The sequence below is a fragment of the Ascaphus truei genome, chromosome 3, assembly GCF_040206685.1.
Source record: "Ascaphus truei isolate aAscTru1 chromosome 3, aAscTru1.hap1, whole genome shotgun sequence".
Lineage (NCBI taxonomy): Eukaryota > Metazoa > Chordata > Amphibia > Anura > Ascaphidae > Ascaphus > Ascaphus truei.
The window spans coordinates 327920173-327938851 of record NC_134485.1 but is presented as its reverse complement, the minus strand read 5'-3'; the positions used below and the strand labels follow the sequence as shown (position 1 = coordinate 327938851).

The following is an 18679-nucleotide window of genomic DNA, read 5'->3' as shown; positions in this document are numbered from 1 at the left end:
AAATTGCCAGTTTATAGGGTCAGGGATACAAGTAAGCACAGTTACCATCATTATCTGAAGATCTCTTAGTGTGAGTAGTCTACACTGCAGTAACTTTGCAGCTGTTAAATTACTTTCCTACATATAGTCCATATTTAATGTATATATTTGTAATATCTACTTATATCCATTTGAATGTGCAAAATGATACCCCAACTAATGTGAAATATTCCATGACATTATTTTGGGGTATATTTTGTGAGGTTTTAAGGTTAGGGTTTCTGATGGTATACTGCAGCAGTGCCCTATTTCTATTTTAACTGTGTAATCTTGATGCGTATACTAGAAAACAAAAAATACAAGTGCGCAACTATATAACCTCTAATGTAAAATAATTAACCCATTAACCACCTATGTGATAATATAGTTGAAAAACAACCTCTATATTGGAGATAGGCGTCTGCAGCTATATTGATAGGGATGACACAACACCCCTAGAGCAACTGGAATACAAAAAGAACAAAAGCGCAGACGCACATAGTGAAGTATGTTAAAATAAATAAATATATATTGTTAGGGTAAGATATCTGCGTACATCAGATCAAAGCATAATCAGCATTTCATGTACAATGACATGGGTTACCCGACATCACACAGCCACCGCTGGATCGAAGGATATCCACTTTGCTGTCTTTAAGGAGATCTTTGCCTGGGAACACACCGCCACGGCACTTGAAGAAAACCCTCCACTCGTCTCCCAAGGTCCAGGTGAGACGCCCCTAGAAGTCAGGGCCGTCGGAACCGCCGCTCCGTCTTGCTGAAAGCCGATGGGACGCCCTCAGGAGTCAGAGCTGTGGCTCCAACAGCTCTCACCTGGACCTTGGGAGACGAGTGGAGGGTTTTCTTCAAGTGCCGTGGCAGGGTGTTCCCAGGCAAAGATCTCCTTAAAGTCAGCAAAGTGGATATCCTTCGATCCAGCGGTGGCTGTGTGGTGTCGGGTAACCCATGTCATTGTACATGAAATGCTGATTATTCTTTGATCTGATGTACGCAGATATCTTACCCTAACAATATATATTTATTTATTTAACATACTTCACTATGTGCGTCTGCGCTTTTGTTCTTTTTGTATTCTTGATGTGTATAATGCCTGGCATCATAGGTCATGTGCAAATCGAGCTACAAAACTGTGCCGGCAGATCCACTTAATAAGACACCACTGGGTATCTGGGGCACAGGAGAAGCTTTGGATGAGATCAACACAGCCCTGAAAGCATATAAAGGGGGGCCGCCAGGCAGCAATACTCATACTGTAGCAGTGTATGGTGTCATAATCAGCACAAGCCACCAGTCTGAACCTCCAGCTGAATACTGCACTCTGCATGTGGAGAAATACATCAAATCTGCTGCCTAAATATTTCCCTTTCCGCTGCAGGGTATCAACCTGAGACCATGCAACATTTCACTCATTTCCTTGTATTATTCTGCATGGCCTTTCCTTATCACACCCGTCACTGCATGACAGACCCCGCAGATCATCCCGATTGATCCTTTTGCTTCCAGACCAATATATAGCTGGGCTCCAGCAGTCAAGAAGTTTTATTGTTATATTACTCCCTGACCAGCCAGAAGCAATACCCACCAGACCTATTTTGCAAGTGACTAAACGCTAAAGATCTGGGGTAATGCAAAGTAAGATTAATGAACGGCACAAGAGTTGTGTGTGTGTACTTACACAATTGCAAATGCATATATTTATGCATAGTTATATGTGTCCATGTATTAGGTACTAGTGCAGGACAAACTAACATCTGACCAGAACCTGCCGGTGTGGCCTTATATCATGTGCTGCCAGTGGGAGGGGCAGCATCAATATGAAGAGTTAAACACTAGCACTCCGACACTCTGTCCCTCCCCTCGGGGGGTGGTGTGTGTCTGTATGGGGGGATTAAACATGTCACAGCCGCTGCCCCTTATAAATCCCCCCGCCACTCTATAAACAGGTTGGGGGGGAAGTATCCACAGCAGTTGGGAGTTTGGAGCAGTCACTCTGCCCGTGGCTTTTTTGGGGGCTGTTTTTTTTTTTTTTTTTTTTAACGTTTCGTTTTTCTTCGTGATTTTTCGTTAAGTTTGTTTTACATTCTGAAATAGCCTTTAGATTTATTTTTTATTCAGCGGGTTTCCCATTCCATTTTTGGGTTAGAACCCCCTCTTTCCCACCCCCCCGCTGCCCGGGCCCCTTCACTCCTCCTATCCTCACACACATCCCGCAGCCATGTGGGAATTCCGCTCGTTCTCCTTCTGGAGAGCGGTTTTCGCCGAGTTCTTTGCCACCATGTTCTACGTTTTCTTTGGCTTGGGCGCATCCCTGAAGTGGGCAGCCGGGCCAACTAACGTGCTGCACGTCGCGCTGGCCTTCGGCCTTGCCCTGGCCACCATGGTCCAGTCTGTCGGCCACGTCAGCGGTGCCCACATTAACCCTGCGGTCACCTTCGCCTTCCTCATCGGCTCGCAGCTGTCGTTCTTCCGCGCCTTTTTTTACATCGCAGCGCAGCTGCTGGGCGCAGTGGCCGGAGCTGCAGTACTATACGGCGTCACCCCTGCAGCTGTCCGTGGCAACCTGGCTCTCAACACGGTAATTACTCACCAGCGGTAAAAAAACTAGGAGGGGGCTAAATATTGCCAGGATGTCAGTTGTGCACAGTGTCACCCAATCTGTCCGTCATTTCCTCTTTACTTTATCTTTTTTAATTGTTACAAGACTGCACATGCCGACTGGGAGTAGGGAGTTTAAGTCTAAGTGAGTTGGAATTTCCGGCAATGACAGATCCACGATTTAAAATTATACATAATTGAGGTAATATTAATGTCAAAGGCAGATTCTCAAGGGCGGTGACTCCTATTCAGAAAATGTGCACTATCCCTACAGGATAATTAGTTTCTGCTCTGTGAATAAGGATCCCCCTGTGTGGTAGGGATAAGCACTTTAGTTCATGCAAAGGTAAAAGTTGGAAAATTGGACTCTGCCATTAATACTTAAGTAATTTGAGTTCTCACACTCCTCATCCTCTGAGCACGATTTCACTGTGAGATTTAAACACATCATTCCTGGTTGGAGCAGAAAAGAATGCATTTCAGTAGGCAGAACTCGGTGAGCATGTCTCGGCACGCACAGCTCTGCGATTGAATATTCATTTCGCACATGAAGTCCAGCTTGACGTGCATGCTGCGCTAAATGTAATTAATGACATATGCAAACACATGTTTGCCTAACGCTTTCCTGCTGTTACATTTTTTCATTTTCTCGATTACTTTATCCCTAACACGTCACTTTCTATTGTGCATGCAATGTCTTGTATATAATGTATAACCCTGCTCACTTAATGTAACGATCTATTTGTAACCATGTATTGGTCATCATAACTCTGGCATTTGTCAACCTAAGGACATACTTGAAAGCGAGAGGTAACTCTCAATGTATTGCTTCCTGGTAAAACATTTTATAAATAAATAAATATCACCTGATGCGGTGAACAAGTGAGCTCCAGGCACTCGTGTTGCATTCTCCATGACTGTACAGTATTTCTCTTCTGGTGTTAGAGCACTCTCTTCCTGTGGCAGAGAGTACTGTAAGAGCAAATGATTGATTTAAATTAACAAACCCTTACCTTAAAATTACAGTGGATTGCTGCAACTGTTCCCAGATATAGGGTATCCTATAGGGTATCTACTGGTGCTAGATTTGTCATAAATAGTAACCAAGAAGAGACAAAATAGGAAAAATACACCTTTGATGCTTAAAGCCAGATGGGAAAACGTAATTTAATCCAATGTTTTTTCTTCTAAAAGAGAACTTGATATATAGATATTCGGATACTAGGTGTGCCTTTAATATTTGGGGCATTAGTATGTTATGTGTAAGTGCTTACTGGGCATTAGGGAAATAGCAGCTAAGGTGGTTGGAGTTCCAGATTTAGATACTAGGTACTCCAGTTATATATAGCATATATGTATTTTCATGAGTACAATTAGTATGCCTATGGGAATTCACGTGGAGTAGATATCATGCGTCTGCATGGTTGCCACATGGTGTTCGATTTTTTCCGAACGGGTCCAGCCTGTCATGTTGGTACTGTATATCAGACAGGCATGTTAAAAGGATTAAAGGCGTCCTTGGAGTGATAATTAGATATCAAATCTGATAGCTGAGGGAAAGGTCCGTGCAGGATCCTCTGACGGTGAAGGGGTTAAAAAAAAGCATCATCCAATTTGTGCTTTCAAATCTCCCAACCCAGTTAGAAATAAGCTGGAGTGGCTGGATCTGTTCCTGAGCTGCGGAGTTTGGTGGGAAACCTACTGTATACTCTATGCTTACGGCTTATGTTAAACTCATGCCCTATGGTCAAACTGTAAAGATACTATGGGGTCCCACAATTCCTTTTATTTACAAACAGTTACCACTACTTTTTGTATTCACAATTCAGCTTTCTTTTTAAGAAGCATAATAATTAATGTCAATAATATACACCTTTCTCCTAAAAAGTTTAAAATGTCTTGAAATCCTGAGACTGCCAAGCAGGCATGCAGGCCCTTCTGGCAACGAGGGGCTTGAGGTGAGCAAAATTCCAAAGGAGCACTCACAAGACTTCAAAAACTGCCACGTGTGCTCTGCATACAGTAGCAGTGTGGTCCAGTACAGTACAGATCCAGCAGACAAGCAGGAAAACGTGGTATCAGGTTACACGTGAGAGCCAGTCTGCTTGTCTGCTGGATTTCTGACGAAGAGATACTTCTGACCATTTATCTGTCTGTTTCTTTGGCTCTGTTGTGTTCCTCTCTATCATAGGCTTGTTATATAGTCCTCGCTGCTGCACATGCGGGCACGCGCCCTGCGTTGCACCTAGGGTTGCCAGGTGTCCGGTATTGAACTGGACTGTCCTGTATTTGGATACTCTGTCCAGTAAAAAATGAGAGGTACTGTAATACTGGACATGTGCCCGGTATTTTCCTCAATGACATAGTGACCTGATGCGCCTTTCACCATTGAGTCTAGTATTTTCGGAGAAGCCACCTAGCAACCCTTGTTGCACCTGGCGTGCGCGTTTAGTTGCTAGGGTGCAAGCGGTGATGCGCGTGGCTGGGGGGCGTAACTCTGGCATCACAACGTTAGGCCGCGCTGTGATTGGTTCGCAGCGTGGCAGCAGCGCGAAAATAAAATTTTACTGTACTTTCCCAAGTCTGCCGCGCCACCGCTCACGCCGTGCACGCGCGTGTCCCAAGTATATAAACGTCAGGCTAACACAGCCAATTATAAATGAGGCGCGCACGGTAGCGCACGCGCGCGCACTATATTACACGCCTTAGAATGTAAATTGCAGAGTTTGCAAACACACAATGGAATCTGAGGGGAACCTCTGGGATTCGGATGTCAGAGTCAACATTAATAGTGTATGATCAATCAAAACATACAGTATCTAAGCGTGATTACCTATGTTACCCGCTTGTGATCAGGGGGGACTGCAGCAGGTCTCCAGTGAATCCTGCAATGTGTTGCTGACATCTAGCAGCCAAGAGTTTAATAAAATAGCATTAAAGAGGAATATGGCTGTGCATTACTAGGCTAAGATCTCCCTCCCCTTTTTCTCCGCCCCCCTACTTTTGTTTTTGTAATATTTGTTTCCCGGCTGTGTTGGAAATGTAAATGACTGATGGATGCATAATTATAACCATCAAGCCAATCAATGATGCAGCAACGTCCCCCTAACCGATTGCTGGATGAAACATTGTAGATTCGCTGTTTTCTGTTAAGGCCGCACTCATGGTGGTGGCGTTGCTACGTACGTGCGCGCGCGCACTTCCGGGACTCTTACCTGATTTCCTATTGCCGTTCCTCAAATACCCGCAGCACTGTAGCGCGTCGACGCTGCTACATTTTGGCCCGACAAGTAAATGTGAGATTTCGGGCTGCCGTCGCGTGATGTCAGCGTCACGTGAGCCGGTTCAGCTAATGAGGGCAACCCAGCTGCGGGACGCGTCCGTGACGCGTTCGCCAGGCCCCCGCTCGCCTCCCCAATCTCCTGCAGCCTAGTGCACACATCTCTGGGGCTGCAGGCGTGCGCGCACCGCCACCATGAGCTCGGCCTTACTCTACAAAAGTAAATCAACCCCTTTTGCCCTCGCATATATGTAAACGCTGTTATTGGAGACGGCACCTATGCACTTTACTTTACAAAGGTCGCTGCCATTTGGAGACATTATTTCATTTATTTTTCTCCACAGGATTATAGTAGCACTGTTTACACTGCCGATTTTTTTGATAGTGACAGCTTTGTCATTTTGTTGTTTATAATTATGTTATTTATGTGTTTGTTATTTGGATTTCTTTTCTATGATTCCGTTTTTTTTTTATACATTGGGTTGTTTGTATATTTTTCGGAGGGGGGGAGGGGTGCATTTTCTAATTTGGTGATAGCTATATTAATAAATATATCATTAAATGAAGGCATTCCCATAATGTTACACATTATTTTTTCGCAGAGTTGTTCTATTGTTATTTATTTAAAATATGGTAACCAGAGCACCAATAGTTAAAGAACAGGGAGTTAGTTAGCATCTTCCGTACAGGAGGGGCCCCCCATGAACATGGAGAAGGGCTACAACAAGCCACACACAGTGCAATGTAATGATGTAAATTATTGGATTTCAGGGGCTTATTGTTTCTGTTTTATAATCCCCCCGTCATAGCTCCACCCCGGGGTGAGCATCGGGCAGGCCACCACAGTGGAGATATTTCTGACTCTGCAGTTTGTGCTCTGTATCTTTGCCACTTATGACGAGAGGAGAAATGGCCGCCTGGGCTCCGTGGCTTTGGCTATTGGATTCTCCCTCACTCTGGGACACCTCTTTGGGGTAAGTCGCCTGCGCGCTGTACCTGCTGAGCCGTGCGTGTGCACGTGCGGACAGGGGAGTATGGACTGTGTCAGCTCCACATTTATGTGAGAAAATGGAAGAGCCACTGAAACGCAAGTTCTCTTAGGGCTGTTATGTAGTGTGTGCGGCCGTGCGCGCGCGCGTGCCTGTTCGAAGGCGCGTGCACGTGCCGCATGCTTTTTGTGTGTATGCTGTGAGCTGTGAAGGTACTGTTTGTGTGTGTTTGTGTTTGTATGTGTATGTATATGTGTGTGTGTATGTATGTGTAATTTATTATTTCTTTAAAAAAAAATTGGTAAAAATTAAATATTTATTACATTTGTACAGACACACAAATACACACACACATACATTACATTAGCCGTGATCACGTACATCATTTTGTGAACATCCCTTATTCTTATGCTTTCTGAAATAACTGAGGTCAAATCATATATGTGACGATCACTAAGGATAGCTGCTTCTGTGAGTATTGTTAAGGCTCCCCCATTATTAATGCATTATAGGAATTAGTTGTGCACACTATAAAAGAAAGCAGTACACATTGCGTGGGAGGGGGGGAAGGTAGGAGGCAGTTGCCATCATGGTGGCACGGTACCTGTAATGGTTAACGGCAAAGTAAAAGACTTGGAAGTTTTCAACACTTGTAACCTCCAGGCTAAACTCCTGGACTCACACTGATTAGAGAGCCTCTCCCTTTCTCTCCAGGCCTTGTTCTGCAGCTCTCTCTAGCACAGATACAGTATATCTTAACTCTCTATGTATCTCTCTCTAGATGTATTACACTGGAGCCAGCATGAACCCAGCACGATCTTTTGCACCTGCGGTACTCACCAGAAATTTCACCAACCACTGGGTAAGGAGACAGAGAGAAGCAGTGGAACAATATCAGAATGGAGATATACACCACCTTTTGTTTTTAACATATATGACCTCCCCAACGACCTCACAAGCCTACCCCTCCTGAGTCCTGCACATTACACCCATATCAGCATGTAAACAAGATGCAGTTGCAAGAGACAGCATAGCACAGCACTGTTTTACAGCCAGGAGAACCTTTAAATAATACAAACGTCTATGCCGTTGAAGGTACATGCATACACTAAATTCATCTTTTCGATGCGAATGCCATCGCAATCTTCATCACACTCACCATCTTGCAAAATACTATTTGTCCCCTTAGTCTTCAATGGGATCAGCCATTGAATTAATGGTCTGAGTACTATACCCATGTCCTCTTGATTTGGTTTATTAAACTGTGGTTGCTCCTATGGATCACCTCCAGCGCATTCAGTTTGGCTAAACTCTTGAGCAGGAAGAAATCAAATGGTTGAAATGATGTGTTGTTATAAAAGGTATTTGTAGACACATCAGGGAGATACCTAAATACTGAATCAAAGAGCCTGGGTATAATAATGTCTTCTTGCCTTGTTTTATCCGCACCACTTTCAAAGGAAAAAGCAACAGTTGAAGGCTTCAATTTGGTTTGGTTTCAGTTTAGTTGGATTCGGTACCCGTTAATCTTTTTAGGCGATTCAAAAATGGGTTGTTCCCTTATCTGGGATTGAAGTGAGATTTTGGAGAGGTAATATACCTGTAGGAAGCTGTCCCTAGATTAAAGGTATTAAATCCGTGCCTGCTCTAACGTATAGATGTGTCAAAGCTTCAAAAGACTGGCCAGGTTCAAGCTGTTCTGATTCATCCTACAAGCTTTTAGAAACTCCATCCCAACAGATTTTTGATCCAGTGAGAAATGCAAAAGTAGTGCCACGTGAGACTGTGTTTATGCTGTCTGTAGGCTGTCATGTGAGAATGAGGCTCAGCATGCAGACAATCTCAGAAAACGCAGAGTATAAAGCAACGCTGAGCCATCTGACCTCCAGCTATCCCATGTTGCTTGATCTTACTGCAAAACCTTCTTCACACATGATAAATTAGTGCTTTAGTTATCAAACTCCAAATGTAGTCAAACCAAAACACAAAATATGTATAGTTATGTTTTGTAAATAAACATTCCTACGAGCTTTTCTGACACACAGGAGTGTTAATAAATTAGGAGTTTCAATAGCTATAGTCTAGCCATTGAAAAGTATTACGTGTGAACCCTGTGCATGCAAAGTCTGTTGGGGCAAAATAAGAACTTCTGATTGGTTAATGTCCCAAACATAATTCATCATCGTTGTTTCACCTTATACAAAATTATTCTCCTTGCTCTCGTCTGTAGGTCTACTGGGTCGGTCCTATCATTGGAGCAGCACTGGGGGGTCTGGTGTACGACTTCATCCTCTTCCCCAGGATGAGAGGCCTGTCCGAGAGACTTTCAATCCTCAAAGGGGTTCGGCCCGCAGAGCCAGAGGGCCAACAGGAAGCGACGGGCGAGCCCATAGAGTTGAAAACACAGTCCCTATAAATGAAACCTCTGCACACCCACATAGCAGGACACAGACACTCACACGCACACACTTTGGGCCTAGTTAGCGTAATATCCGTCATTGGGTGTGTGTTGGGGGTGGAGAGGGATTGGGTTATACTTTGAAAGACGTTTCTTTTCTTACCGGCTGTGGGTATTGTGTTGAAGTAGAGGCAGAATGAACGGTTAATGTGCTTGACTTTCTCAGTGGCGTGGCGGAGGAGGGAAAGAAGGTGGGAGGGTTTAAACGGGCAACACAACTCAGGGGCATAACAAATTTGTTAAAAAGGATCAATCCTCCCTGCCAGGGAAATGTGGCACTTAAGTGGGCACTAGATGATAAAGCAGCGCCTAAGTACATTGTTGCTTTGCAAACAACGGGTATCTAATTAATTATAGGGGAAGGCCACCTCCTGTTCTCCCCAAACTTCTCCCCCACCCTCCTAGCTGCGCCTCCGATGCTGCTGTACATCTCAAACACATTTCTTTCTACTGCGTTTCATTTTTTGCTGGTTTAAGGAAATGTTTTTTTTTTTTAAGCGGGTGGGGAAAAATACGGGCCAACAACCCTTTTATTTTACCTTAGCCCCATTGAGCGATTCTGTAGATATCTTGTAAGTAAAGGTGTTTCTCCATTAACCTATATCGACTGCATTTTAAATCCCTCCGTGTGGCACTTTTTACCCTGTAATCTAAAAAGGAAACCATGGTGTTTTCCCGACACAAGTTTGTGTATCACCTGGTTACTTTCCATTGTCAGGGACAAAGGGGTTAATAGTTAAGGGAGGGTCAGAAAGGAATCTTAACATTCCTAAAAAGGGTGGCAGGGACATTGCTTGCTATACAATTAGTATTTATTACTAGTGACAGCCTCCCCATTTAACAAGCATGTTGTAACCTCCATAGTAATCCAAAGAATGATGGATATGATGGTATCCTCAGGCCTGTTTCACACAGACGTATGCAGAGCCTTTCCCACAGATCCCTCAAACCTCTCTCCAGCCCCTACTCAATATGCTCTGCAGAGGAATTCCATTTCCTTCAAATGAATGGGACTGAAACCTTCTCCAACACGGGAAGACGACTTCACAGCATATTAAACTTGGGGGTCTCTGAGACTTACAGTAGTTAACTGTTTAAAGCTGCAGTTCAAGCAATATCCTACGTGTGTTTTTTTTTTTTTTTTTTAATAAATCAGTTCTGTGCTATGAGAAAATACTTGTAGTATTTAAAAAAAATGTTTTAAAGACATTTTTAATGTTTCTAATGTAGGAAGCATTTCCAAAGTGACAGCCCCCTTCCCCTTCTGATAGGCTCTGGCTCTTGAGCCCCGCCCTCTCTCTAGCAGTGAACCAATGGTATCTAGTAACTGCCCAGTCAATCATATTCTAGGAACTACATTGCCCAAAATGCTGTGCAAGAACTGAATTAAATAACCCTGAGCGAGCGAGCGATCGATTACAGGAGAACGGATCGATCTGCAGTTGAGCTAATCACTTGTCAGCGTGCAGATTGTATTCATGCACATATTGAATGGGAAAAATATATATATATTTTTTTTAAACGACAGCTTGAACTGCAGCTTTAATTAACATTATCTATTTCTGATATCGGGATCTCAAAACGAAATCTCAAGTGAGAGATATTAAAAAAAAATATATATATATATATATATGTATATTTATTTATTTATTTATTTATTTAACCCCTTTACAGCCCAAAGGTCTGCAACACTCTAACCAATAGATTAATATATTATTATATTAATATTCTATACGGTCAGGATCATCGGGCACTAACTGGGATAAAAGAGAGGCGCTACTAGTGATCTGCACATTGAATTCCACAACCAACAACACTGCAGTTCTGCAGAAGAAAGGGTTTCACGTTTCAGACAGGGAATTGTGGGTGCTTAAGAGAGCAGGAATCAGAGGAGTGACAGTGCTTGTGAATACATTTGGACCACAATTAAACAAGTTTAAATAAGAGAAATGGGGTCTGTGAATATACTTGTATATGATTATTGCCCTTCCTGAAACTGTACAGAGTTGCCTTTAGAATCACCCTCGGTTTGGTGGTGTACATAAAAATGTCTACACCAGTAGAAACTATCCAACCTAGGCCCAGAGTCACTGAAGGTGGCTAAACTTTAGAACAAATGAACTCCCGTTCATGTGAACGTGAAGTGGAGTTAAATTTGTGCTAAAGATTAGTACTGTACTACAGTATTTGGTGAATCTGGGCCTTAATCTGCACTTGTTAAGAAAGCGGGAATGCATCTTTGAAACTACTAGTCTATAGAAAAAAAGAAGAAGGAATTAAACCGAATATATTGGAAAACGGTGACATGCTATCTTACTTGTAAAAAAAATCTTGCAAATCTTTCAAAGAAATGTAGCTGCACATATACAAACGTAGTCAGACATGGTTTTGCAGCTGCCGTTCTATGCTGAGCTAAGTTTAGTTCTAGGAGAGGTGAGTCGGGGTACTGGATATACTGGAGGGCTACCTTCTTAAAAGCATAATACCCACTATCGCTATTCAACTGCATGGCCATTAACAAGTGAATATAGCTTATAAAGCGAGGATTGGCTAAACCTGTCCCCAGAAATCTGGATGAGGTAGTCCTACTCTTGTAAATCAGTTTTTAGAGGCTGTGCTCATCACGCTAACTGTATTTGTAAAAATACATTTGCCTACCCATCATTATCTACTAGCTGCCTTTGTGGCATTTGTGGGAACGGGACTGTTTATCAAACATCATAAAGAACTGCAATCAATTGATCTCGTGGCAGACTAATTTATGAGGTGCCTTAGGAGTGAATGGGGAAAGTACCCCGCTAACTTCTCCCATGTTAGGAAAGGGTAACAGTGAGCAATGTGACGGGATTAGCATTTTTGTTTGGAGACAACATAGATTGATAAAGCTCAACATTTGAAGCTCCCAGAATCAAAAGAGACCTGTAATGCAATGTGCTGCAGGCTTGTTCTGCGCTGAAGATGTAAGGAGAAGAAGAGCAGACCTATAAAAAGCCTGTAACTCTGGAAACATCTGCAAAGCACGTTAGCACCATGGTTAATGCCATGCTCTGCAGATCCCTTTGTCCCACCAGCGATTCCATCAAAATAGCCGGGTATTTTTCACTGCTTTGGTGTGGAAGAATTTATTACAATGAATCTGAACTTTTTTTTAATCTTATTTTGCTCTGTATTTATTTCCTTCAGGTTCGGTCTCCGCTTTTAAGGGCTTTGCAAATTTCAGTGGCAGAGGGATTAAAAAAAGATTGAAATTATATATATATATATATATATATATATATATATATATATATATATATATATATATATATACATACATTAAAGAGAAAATATGATTACATGAATAAAACAATAGATAGATATATACTTGCAGATAGAACCCTATAGTTATCTACATCTTTATTCATTCAGTTAAAAAATATTTAATCCCAAGATAAAAATGTTTATGCACAATATTTCAATATGTATATAGATATAGTACACTTGTGGATTCTTCTACTGTTAATAGTGTGGTCATTTGTTCCAAAAATCTGTACATTTATCCCATCTAATTTCTTTCAAAGTGATTTGTATTGCCTGAAAACAAATCATAAGACTAAAATGCCCTAGGAAGCATGCAAAAAATGCCCCAAATCCTGAAGCTGAAAAGAACTGCCACTGGTTTATGATCTCTACTGTCCTTGGGGACATATAGTTTTATTTTAAATTTAATTTAGAAAACATACATTATCTGTATGTATCATTATGTAAACGGATCATATTATCATTGCTTCCCTTTGTTCCCTGTCAATACATTCTATAAATATGTAAATATAAATACATATGTATAAATATATATGTGTATATATATGTATTTATCCTTTATCTGTAACTCTGGTAATTGGCTCAAAACAGGACCATAGGATTTGGCATCTTTAGACAATATAAATTGATCCTTTCTTTGGAACCTTCTTCAATAAACGTTTGAATAACTTAGCAGTGGATCTCCGGCCCTCTCAGTTCTCAGTCTAATACAGTATGTGTTTACCTCAACACTGCATTTTCCAGAAGGTGAAAAGGACCATAGGAGCTGAAACACCTGTCTTTCCAATGCAGTGGGAAGTTCCTGACCCAGACATGCAGTGGGGTGTCACATAGTGATGGAAGAGTAAGGGTGGGGGAAGATATATCAGCCCTACAGGTGCCATGCATGGGAGAATCATCCTTACACCAGCACCCACCACATACAGTACTTCTGAGTACTGCAGTTCTGCAGAATAAACACTAAAAAGCTTCAAATATGTTTAGCTGTTCAGAAGCATCCAGTGACCCGTGATTTATCTCATCCATGTTCTGCCGTTTTTTACAATCCTACAAATTTTTTATGCGGAGTAGACCTGCAATCCCCTAGAGCAGTGGTTCCCAACTCCAGTCCCCAAGAAACCCCCACCGGACAGGTTTTAAGGATATCCCTGCTTCAGCACAGGTGGCCCAATCAGTGGCTCAGTCATTTTGACTCAACCACCTGTGCAGAAGCAGGGATATCCTTAAAACCTGACCTGTTTTGAGGACTGGAGTTGGGAACCACTGCTCTAAAGTCAATAGCATAATGAGATCCCACAGTGGTCAAAGTGCAGTGCAGAAAATAGTGATTCTAATAGTAGTACTAATCAGAGACATTGTTAAACAATGTTGTAAAGCTCTTTAGCGCTACCATTTAACATACACGTTTCAGTCAATTAAAAGGGAACTGTATCATGGTAATTAAATGATTGGTACGCACACTAAGCGCCCAAACACTTTGACCTCACTTTGTAGTCAAACAAGTCAGGAAGTGGCCATAAGGTCAGAGCCTCTCCATCTTCTGAACAAGAGGCCTACAATGTATTGCTTTGCAATGCGCTGCTGGCTTTGCCTGGCACTGACGGGCTTGTGCCCATTACAGAAGAGACATATGCCTCAGAGTCTCCATTGCCTCTCCCATGGTTACACATATAGTCAAAATGCAACTCTGGTCCTTCCCCTGTCCTAACTTCTCATCCCTGGCTTTCACTCCTGTTTTTTTTTTTTTTTTTTTTAAACACGGCTGCTGAGATTTTAGAGCATTTATTCTTGGATTTCTGTGACAAACGTCCCATAAAATTCCACTAGTTATTTCCATGCAAAAACTTGTTTTAAATGATTTATTTTGGTGTTTTACCTATTTTAAGCATCTTTGGTGGGAGGCAGAAGGGAAGAAGCCAGAAGAGTTAACCCCTCCAACACCAGAGACTACAGCGCAATGCAGTTCTTTCCAGCTGTAATTATTTCTTATTTATTCCTTATTTTTATATAGCACATAATTGTACAAGGTAGGCTAACACAGGCACAGTTACCACTAACCTGAAGCGCTTGCAATCTAAGTCTGGCACCAGAGTCATAGTGCCCGCCCTGGAACAATATCTCTGCGGAGAAACAGCTGGGGCTCGGATTCTAAACTCTTCTGTTTAGATCACAATCGCCAGTCTATGACAATAGCATACTAGAAAATAGAAAGAAATTGTATTGTTTAAATTGTGATCAGTTGTTAACAAAATAAACTGGTGATGTTTTCTCTGATGCTTTTTGTGTGTTGTTTGCTCAGGGCTGAAAATGTCGGCGTTCTTACTGACCAACTTTATTTCTCAGGGGGATTCTTACATTTAGGTGACATTTTTTTTATTGTTTATCTACTACAGTACTTCCCTGCAAACATTTCTCTCAACCCAATGCAAGTCACCCAAATCCTCTTGATAAATGTGTCCACTTGTGGACCAGCATAATAGAGTGTGTGGTAGAGTCTAGAAAGTTACAATATCATTACTCAGGTCATAGACAAACAGGAGTTGATTTACCATTGAATATTATCACCATGAAGAGCGGATTACATATAAAAAATCAACTGCAATTACCTCTAATAAGAGATTTGGGGGTTTCAGACTAAAAACCGCCAACGTTAAATAAAACAAAGACAGGAAAGTTTGAGGGTGGGGCAAAATCCAAGCTCAATGAAAAATACATGGAGAAGAAACGCTGACAGGAAAAATACCAACAACACAAACACGAGGTTGTCCTATATTGCTCTCATGATTACAAAATGTATTACATGCATATCAAAAAGTTATTATTAACAGTCTATCCCAAAACATAAAAAATGATCTACACAGGTCTAAAAGTACATCTAATATGATGGACTGAAAGATGCAAGTAAGGAGACAAGGCAAGAGTAACAGCAAGAGTAACAGCAAGAGTAAACTGAATAATGACCATGTCAGTTACTACATGTATACAGTGTTGTACGTATATAGGTGCATGCTTGCTTCTACTCTATGATGGACTGTGTATGGCTAAAAAGTGCTATACATACCGGTCGGTCTCCAACAGCTATATCTTGCACAGACTCATACACCCTTCGCGTTAACTCATTAAATGCAATTAAATACATTCACGGGGGGGGGGGGAGGGGAGGGTTCATATGTAGCCCAATAATATAGTGAAATAGCATGCAATTGTGCAAGACCCGTTACTTAATGTTAATGCTCAATATGGGTTGACCCTCATATCACAGACGCGTAATGAAACAAAACAATATGTCCAACACAGGACAGAAAATGAGTGAAATATTCTGAGGTAGGCTTAGTTGGAATACATCCTGAGATTCCTAACCACACAGCAGATAACACCGGTGTATTGTATTGTATGTCTTTATTTATATAGCACCAAAAGTGTACTCAGCGCTTCACAAAGAATACAGTACAGGGAATTATAATAATACAATAAGTGCATCAAAAATCAGACAATGGGAAAGGAAATCCCTGCCCCGAAGAGCTTACAATCTAAGGTGTAATATATCCATGTGGTCAAGTGACCATGTAATAAAGTGTTTCAATTTAACTTCAAACATCAATAAAGTTAACACAGCTAATGCACCTCCCCTGTAATGATCTGTGTTTCTCTTGTAAGGCAGCTTATAGGAATGAACACTTTACAGATACTAGTGACTTTTATAAATGTACACTCGCATAAACACAGGCTAAATGTCTCATATACATATCCTCATATAGATTTTCATCTTAAAATGCTAATTAGCATCACAGCACAAATGTGAGCGTATTATATCTAGCAGCTTCTTCTTACACACGTAACAAGGGCAGCACACATGGTGTACTGCAGCCTGCAGGGCTCTAACCAAATGTGGCCGGCGAAGGGTTCTGATGTGGCCATAATCTGTTTGCCAGTGCTAATTTCATACTTGTTGCTTAGGCAGCAAAGTGCACTATTTCACACTGAAACTCACTTGTAAGTTAAGGTAATATAAATATATATGTGTAAGGATCCGCGCCGCGGGTACACCCGCTTCCAGCGCCTCCTTACCTTGTCTCCGTGCCGCCCAGGCTCCCCGGCGGCGTGCCTCACTCCTCGCTGCCTCCTCCACGACTGCTCCCGTACTCCCGGGTCGCGCGCGTCACCCTTATGGGCGCGCGCGGACCCAGGCTTCCATTTACTGGCGCCGTGCGCGTGACTCCGTCTCCTCAGGTGCTGCGCGCGCATCACACCCTTCCCTGCCCCTGCTCCATCAGGCCCCAACAGCAGTACACGACAATCTTCTGCCAAATGCAGTCCCACTCTCAGCTACCCACTGAAGGATGGTCCCTGGACCTTCACTACAGGCCAAGGGCACCCGCAGCAGTCCAAGCTCTTCCCTGCCCCTCTAGCAGAGGCAGAGTTCACACTCACTCTCCCCCGAAGGAAAGAGGACCAGAGAAGGCCCAATAGTCAGGCTCTTGGCTGTGTGACCTGCCTCTCTCAAGGGGGTAGAAGCACTGCTAAATTTAGGGCAGCACTGCCCTCTTACGTACAGCCAGGAAGAGGTCTTCAGGTTTGTCCCATGATTGGACATGCTCAGACCTGATGTCTCTGTCTCCCACTGTCACTCAAGTGCAGCACCAGTGAGTGGGGAAAACCCATATTGACTACTGGCAGCCTGATTTTACCAGGGCTTTCTGCCAGGTAAGGGCAGTAGGGCACGTTAGTAGCCAAAGGTGGCATGGCTACATATGTATTGGGGGGGGAGAGAGTCTCGCATATTTTAGCATTGTGTCCAGTATTTTTGGACAAGCCACCTGGCAAACCTATTTGGGAGAAATACAGAACAGGAAGAGGCACAGCTTAACACAGGGCCTATCCAATTTGCAGTCGATGGGCCAAATCTAGCCTTCGCAGGGTTTTTTGTAAGTGGCGCTCAGATCTGACCCTTCTCATTTTAACACAGCTATTAGAAGTGAAATACAATTGTTTTGCCCCCACAGTAAAACTTTTCGGTTAATAAAAATAGATGATGCAAATGTTAAACTTTTTTTTTTTTAAACATACAAATGGTTACTTTTTGATAGAAGTGAAATAGTTTTGAATGTTTTGTTAAATCCCGTCCCCTAGGGAAAAGTAACTAGAGACCCGGCCACGTCCATAGGACAGGCCGCGCTGAGCCGTGCGGACGCTCGGCACTGAGCCCCGGCATCCTCAATGAGGATATCTTCAGAGGGGGCTCACGCGAGCGTCCGCAGGCGTACTGACGAGTTGGATTTTTCAGCCGACAGCCATGCTGTTTTTCAGCACGCTGTCTGCTGAAAACATCCAATCAGCGCGAAGCAGCGTCAACATCATGGCGCTGTGACGTCAGCGCCGTGACTTCGGTGCGTCGCGGGCAATTGGTCCAGCGACGTCACTGCCCGCCTACCGATCGCGGACGCTGGCTCGCCTGCATGGGCATGAAATCGCTCATACTTGATCAGGTGAGCATCAGCGTCCGCGCGGCTCCACGTTCTGTCTCAGCCTAAAATCCTATATTTAAATGTAATACAAGAGCGCATAACACACCGTACAAAACAGAATATTTATTATGGTAGCAAGAAGCACCAACCCAGACACCCAGGTTTCCTCACACAGTGTAAATAAATGAGCAGCACCCAGGTTTCCTCACACACAGTGTAAATAAATGAGCAGCACCCAGGTTTCCTCACACACAGTGTAAATAAATGAGCAGCACCCAGGTTTATAAGCACAAAGAAAGTGCCAAATGAAATCCCGGCGCGCCGCCTGCATGAGATTCGTTTATACAGCAGGAGGGGTGCTATGTAATATTGAATCTCCCTTATTTGCACCTTGTAAAGAACATTAACCACTTAATTAAAAAAAAAAGTATCATTTATTTTCTGTGAAAATCGTGCAACATGCCGCTAACCATCGAAGATTTTTAGTGCACACAGAGCTCCCCGCTCCCCAAGAGAGCGGGATCTACCTGTGTGCAGCCGCAGAGCTAGCGCG

At 42.8% G+C, this 18679-nt stretch overlaps 1 protein-coding gene across 1 annotated transcript; it reads left to right on the top strand.

Annotated features, from left to right (window-relative positions):
- The first annotated feature begins 1939 nt into the window (after positions 1 to 1939).
- MIP (major intrinsic protein of lens fiber) lies at positions 1940 to 14935 on the top strand. The gene is made up of 4 exons (XM_075591402.1): positions 1940 to 2614; positions 6724 to 6888; positions 7685 to 7765; positions 9134 to 14935. The coding sequence occupies exons 1-4, from the start codon at positions 2255 to 2257 to the stop codon at positions 9317 to 9319; spliced, it is 792 nt and encodes a 263-aa protein (XP_075447517.1). The 5' UTR covers positions 1940 to 2254; the 3' UTR covers positions 9320 to 14935.
- Positions 14936 to 18679: the final 3744 nt, after the last annotated feature.

Excerpts from the sequence above, each read along its gene's own strand:
- MIP (XM_075591402.1), top strand. The coding sequence starts at position 2,255 with ATGTGGGAATTCCGCTCGTTCTCCTTCTGGAGAGCGGTTTTCGCCGAG. Across the intron at positions 6,889-7,684 it reads CTCTGGGACACCTCTTTGGG|ATGTATTACACTGGAGCCAG; the intron begins GTAAGTCGCCTG and ends ATCTCTCTCTAG. Across the intron at positions 7,766-9,133 it reads GAAATTTCACCAACCACTGG|GTCTACTGGGTCGGTCCTAT; the intron begins GTAAGGAGACAG and ends TCTCGTCTGTAG.